General features: G+C 46.5%; 1 protein-coding gene across 3 annotated transcripts in view; it reads right to left on the reverse strand.

Annotated features, from left to right (window-relative positions):
* The window catches only part of LOC110308199 (palmitoyltransferase ZDHHC11), a 28,986-nt gene extending 22,690 nt beyond the window's left edge, over positions 1-6,296 (reverse strand). For 2 of the 3 annotated variants that reach the window (XM_021180589.1, XM_021180591.1), the window contains exons 1-2: positions 6,186-6,236; positions 4,623-4,844 (exon numbers count right to left, since the gene is read on the reverse strand). In XM_021180589.1, coding sequence (XP_021036248.1) covers positions 4,623-4,844; positions 6,186-6,200 — 237 coding nt within the window. In that variant the 5' untranslated portion in view covers positions 6,201-6,236. Of the gene's footprint in view, positions 1-4,622; positions 4,845-6,185; positions 6,237-6,265 lie in introns of those variants that run through there. The other variant, XM_021180590.3, reaches the window with a different exon arrangement.
* Between the last annotated feature and the right edge of the window lie 79 nt (positions 6,297-6,375).

Consider the following 6,375-nt stretch of genomic DNA (forward strand, 5'->3'; position numbering starts at 1 on the left):
CTTTAAAAAAAAAAAAGGGCAACTGTAGACCAACAGCTCAAAGAGCTTTCTGTGGAAGTCTGACAGCCTGGATCCTGGATCTCTAGAGAAAGAGAACCGAATCCTGAAAGTTGTTTTCTACAGGGATAGGGTAGAGGGCTGTGTTGCCTGATTGTGTTGCCTGCCTGTGGATCCTGTTCTGGGCTGCCTTGCCTGGCTTCAGAGGGATAGGATGTACTGGGTCCTGCAGTGACTTGATGTGCCAGAATGGGTTGGTACCTGGGGTGGGAGTTTCTCCTTCTTGGAGGAGAAGGGGAGGGTTGTGGGAAGGGGCTGTGTGAGGGGGGGCTGGGAGGAGAGGGGCAGCTGCAATTGGGATGTAAAGTGAGTAAATAAATTAATGGGAAAAAGATAAGAAAGTTGACACACACACACAATATTTTTATGGGAAACATAGCAGACTGAATTCCCACGGCAGAAGATGGGCCAACACCAGAAGACTGCATTCCCAGGCCACGGTAGTACTGGATAACAGAGTGCTACCCAGTGTCGTTCAAGAGAATGTGGAAAGATGAAAGGCAGGGAGGAAAGCTCCTCTTTACAGGGCATAGATGGACAAATTCAGGAAGGATGGCCGATCTAGAGATTTAGCTCTGACTGTAACTAGGCTCCCACAGGTACTACACCCTAATGGCAGCGGGTTGCGTTAACAGCTGTATCATACTCTTGCTGAAACCTGGTCAACCTGACGGGCCACGGGCTACCTAACATCTCAGAAATGCTACAGCCAAGCTCAGACTGGCAATCGCCATGCTCCAGTAAGGAGACAGAGTTTCTATCCCTACATTCAAGACTCGGAGCTGACTAGATTCTGGGTTTTTAAAACTTGTATAAGAGGTGTTTGGGAGACATTAGAAATTGCTGAACTATTGCCTGCTTTTTACCCATGCTATGGCATTTAGTGAGGGTGCCATGCCTGGTGTCACATAGAAAGAAGCAGGGCATTGAGCTATGGGCTGATGACTTCAGTATAATCTCTTATCCCTCAACATGGTTGTAGGCCCAGGAGGCCAATAGCCTACATTAAAGAGCACACAGGAACTTATGGCATTGCTTTTCAACTCTGTAGACCTAGGGGCCTTGAGGGCTCTTCATTAGAGGAGACTATCCCAGACAGATGTTATTGGAGGACAGAGGGCCTGGGCGTCAGGACACAATGGAGGCTCAGTAGGCCAACAAAAAGGTCTGGAAATTCTGGAGGACAAAGGAGGGTACAGCAGAGTTTGTGGGCTCCATACTGGGTATAGTGAGATGGGCCACCACTCAGAGTTGGAACTTGTCACCCTGATGAGAAGAGAAGGTTGGTGGAGTGCTGTGTATTTTCAATAACATGACTCAGGTAGCTACACCTTTCTGTATCCCTCCATTGTGGACATTGGAACTTCCACATGCTTTATTCTCTCATGGTTTGAATGCCCACTCTGTTTTGGTGACTGTATAGAACCTGGGCTTTGTCAAAGACTCCTTTTGGAAGAGGATACTGCTGGCTATTTGGATCCTGGCCATGGGGGAGCCAGGGGTCTGAAGCTATTCACTGAACCTGTAGTTGATGCCTGCAGGACATCCTCAGCCTGTCTCCCCCGGACAAGACCTGATATTGCAAGATCAATTGAGTAAAAGTGTGTCCAGGGTTCACATGTCTGGAACATATGTGCCCGGGATGTGTGCATATTCAGAGTGCATGTGCCAGGGTTATGGGGGCAGGGGTTCTTGGTCACAAATGTGCTTGAAATGTACATATGCCCAGAGCCTGTGTATCTGGGATATGTGTATATATGCCTGGAATGTGTATGTGCCCAGGATGCATGTACAGGGTGGAGGAAGTCTTCCCCGGATGTGTGTGTGCCTGTGATGCGCATACTGAGATGTACATGTGCTCAGGGTGAATGTACCTGGGATGTAAGTATCACAGATACATGCATGCCCACAATGTGTGTCCCAGGATATGTATTTCCAGGGTTGCACGTTGCCAGGTTGTCTGTGGGCTCACAGTGTACCTTCCAGAGGCATCTTTGGTTTATCTCTAAAAATAAGTCTTCTATGTAGCAAGACTGCATGAGCAACTGGTGTTAACCTGCTCTGGGATACAGGCAATGAGGGGCCTTCTTAGTTATGATTTCTATTGCTGTGATGAAAACATCACGACCAAAGCCACTTGGGGCAGAAAGGGTTTATTTCATTGTACATTTCCAGGCAACAGTCCATCACTGAGGGAAGTCAGGGCGGGAACTCCAGCAGGACAGGAACCTGGAGGCAGGAACTGAAGCAGAAGCCATGGAGGAACATTGCTTGCTGTCTTACTTATTATGGCTTGTTCAGTTTGCTATCTTATGCCATCCAGGACAACATGGCCCAGGGAAGGCACAGTCCACAGTGGGCTGGTCTCTCCCGCATCAATTATCAATAAAGAAAATTACCTACAGACTTGCCTATGGGCCATTTTCTCAATTAATCTTCCCTCTTCCAAAATGACTCTAGCTTGTGTCAAGTTTACAAAACTACCCAGCACAGTCCCCAAACTTTCAGGAAAAATATAGTAGCATAACCCTGAGTATATGTTGAGGAAGCCAATGACCTGCATTTCCACTTAAAGGTGAGAATCCCAAAGTTAGTTGAAAGAAGGAATAATAAAGATAAAAGCTGGAAAATTAAAGATAAAAAGAGGCCAACAGTCGAGAAAAGTAGTAAACTGTAAAGGTGTGTCTCTATAAGAAAGCCAAGGTGGTGATGCACACATGCAATTCCAGCATTGTAGAGGCTGAGGCAGGAGGACTGGAGGTTCACAGTAAGTTTCAGGTAAAAAGAAAGAGGGTGGGTGAGGAAGGAAGGAAGGGAGGAAGGAAGGGAGGGAGGGAGGGAAGGGAAGGGAGGGAGGGAGGGAGGGAGGGAGGGAGGGAGGGAGGGAGGGAGGGAGGGAGGGAGGGAGGGAGGGAGGGAGGGAGGCAGCCAATGAAGACATGTTACTATATGTCCTGAGTGTAATACACACCTAATTCTAACACTTGAGAGGCTGAGCCTGGAGGACCACAAGTTGATAGCCATATTGGGCTATACAGAAAATCCTGTCCAAAAAAATTTTATCCTTCAGAGAGAAAATGAAAAGCATAGGACATATTGTGACTAATTTTATTCTAAGAAATTTGACATTTTCTTAGACATTCTAAGAAATTTCATGAGAAACATACCTTACTAAAATGAACATAAGATGAAGCAGAAACCTGAATAACTTTTTGCTACATTGAATTCATTCTCAAAAGTCTCCCCACAAAGAAGACTCTGGCACTATGTAGAAAAGAACCAGACACAGCCGAACTGGGAGACATTCTGCTCCAGGTTCTTCAACCAAAGACCTAGAGGTGCCACACTGTGGGAAGCTTCAGGTACCAAGCACAGGTTATGCTACGATAAGTGCCCTGGGTTCAATCCCCAGTACCCCCTGTAAAATAATAAAGAGAACTGTGGTACTGGCAATAGGGATACTAGGAAATGAGTAATGGAGTTTGCTGTGTGCATTTCCAGGAAGATAATAGTATAGTGGTTATGAGTGTATGAGCCAGGTCCCAATATAAACCACAGCACTTATGTGTGATAGTTTCTGACATCTGATGTTTTGTTTTGTTTAAAGATGCTACCCTGAACATACATGTAATAAATGAAAGACTTGCCATTTCTAACTGCTGTCATGGGTGACTGTGAGATACTACTGTATCCAGTCTCAGCAAAGCTGACCCCCAAGATGGGACAGTATCTGTCCTGGCTCTTGTAACAGTCACTCGGTCCTGTGTCCTGAAAGGTCTCCTTCCACTACTCACATATGCCTAGTTCTGCTAACTCCTAGGACTTGCGGAATGCCATCTAAAGCAATGTCCTCTATAGAGAGCCTATACCCAGAGTATGTAATGCCACTCAGGCCTCAACTATGGCTTGTGGATGCAATTTCCTGAGCATAGGTCCACTTTGCACCAGTGTGACACTGGTTCTAAGTGGATTGATCCCTAAGGGTCTGGTCTCCCTGATCAAATGCCCACCCTGATATACACCATGCCATAAAGTAGTGAGTATGGATATAGATCTTCCCACTGCCCTGGGGAACCATCTCTAAAGGCCTGTCCAGGAGCAGGGCTCCTGTATATTTCCATGCTTTAGGAATGGGCTCTATAGGGCCAACCAAGCACACTGGCAGGCTGTGAGTCAGTGACAGCCATAATATGCCTCTGAAGTTCTTTCTTATTGATTTGGCTACTGTGTGAGTCAACAGAGAAGGGCCTTTCTGTACACTGTAAGAAAGATGTGACTGCAGTCTATACCTGCTTCCCTTTCCTTGGGTCACCACTTCCAGGGACCCTACTTGTCACTTTATATCTAGCAGACTCTAACATTCAATAGCAAGAACACCTTCTATCAGGAAATATGGGGTCATAGGGCTGACTTCAGGGCCACAGGAACTAGTAGTCTAGGCAGAGACAGAGCCCACTGCATAGGCATGATAGGACTCAGGGCAATTCTCTTGAAGACTTTCAGAAACCCTCCCCCTTCCAAAAGACATGTAGCCCAGGGGCCCACCCTTCTAGTACAAAGGATACAATATTGGCAGCATATTTCCAGCTATATGGCAGAAAGGGGATGAAGATCCCAAAGGTGACAATGGACATGGTCAGGTAGGTGATCCAGGATATTGCCTGAAAGGAGTGGAGGGGTGGTGACCAGCCATTCACCCTAGACAGAGGGCGTGGTAGGAACTTCTTCACATTGTTTTCCTGGGCTTCTGGGAGGACCCAGTTCTTGTTGATGCCACAGATGTTCATCTGAGAGACATAAAGGGCACAAAGCTGTCTATTCCTGGGCATAGAAAGAGTGTCTTGCAATACCACTTGTCATTGTCAGGGGGTTTCCAGAACCTGGACCAGAGCTGATATCTATATGACTAGGGTTTGCAGGAGATCCCTAGCATGACAGGTAGGTTTGTAGCTCCCAAAATAGTGGGCACAAGGCTGAGTATGTCTAACCCACACCGCTGTGAGCCCATATTTTCATGAATAGACCCATCGGTTAGGCCAGATATGTAAGAGTACCACTTCTCTCCTTGACCCAATTCTGTCCCAAATGTTCAAGTGACAAATATTAGAAAAGACATAAAGAGAACAACACTGAGGTCTTCTTATATAAGAACCCAAATGCACCCACTTTCATAGAACCCTACTTCCCAGTACACTTCCTTCTAGAAAGGCACTGCTGTCGAGGGAGAGCACTAGAGAGGGGGCTCAGGACAAGGAGAGCAACAGTACACTGATTTCACAGGGAAAGGGACCTGGCAGTGAGCCAATAAGATGAGCCCCCATCTTCCTACCAGTCCCAAAGTTTAGCTTTGATAGTTGCTGTGTGGGAATATACATATCACACAAAGCTACACACCACACATAGAACACACAGCTCCACAACACACAGAGAGCACCACTCCCTACACCATACGTGCACACCACACAAGTCTTAGGTCCCCGGCAATCCTCCTTTTTGCTACCTGGCATGCTCAAACTATCTCCTCTTCCTGGCTCTGTCCATATTCTGCCTGTGATACCTGTCAACACCCCCTGGCTTGCCTCCCTCAAAGTTACACCCCACTGTCTGAACTGGAGTTTCTTCATTCATTCATCTCGTAATATGATAATTGACCCTCTCAAAACTTGAGGACTAAGGATGTGTGGGAATCTGGTAAGCTATGAGCTGTGATCTTAGATTCGAGTCAATGGTGCTGGGAGCGTCTAGCATCTGTGACTATTTGACTCAGGTCTCTTGCTTCTATCCTCTTCACTGTAGACTTCAGTGTGGAACCCTGCCGTGACTACTAACACAGCTACATAGCTAACACTCCCAGAACTTCTTATATGTTACCCGCAGCCATGGATTCTGTCTTTATATGTGGCCTTAGGTACCTCCCGTAATTCTCTTTGAACTGTCCAACCCAGCTGTTATCTATTCATCATGTTCATGATTTCCCATCAGTGCCCTTATTTCTCAGGAGCTTTCTCAGTCTTGAATCTCTCATTGTATGTCCCCATGGAGAGATTCATCAGACAGAAATCTTGCCAGCTCTAAGAAACCAAACAGGTTACATGATAGCAGGGGTCTCCAATGGGCTGAATTCCCACCTGTGAGGCTCTCATTCAGGGAGTGATGAGTTGAAACATGACCGCCTTTGGCTAATGTCTACGCTGCTCTGCATTCTTACCTCTTTCATCAGGTTGAACAGCACTCCTTGCTCAGTGCTGACATGTTAAACAGTGGTAGGGCGTTCCCATGAACAAAGCAGATATGGAACACCATGAAAAGGAAAGTTCC

This window comes from Mus caroli, unplaced genomic scaffold (genome assembly GCF_978045245.1).
Source record: "Mus caroli unplaced genomic scaffold, Mus_caroli_1 scaffold_15, whole genome shotgun sequence".
NCBI lineage: Eukaryota > Metazoa > Chordata > Mammalia > Rodentia > Muridae > Mus > Mus caroli.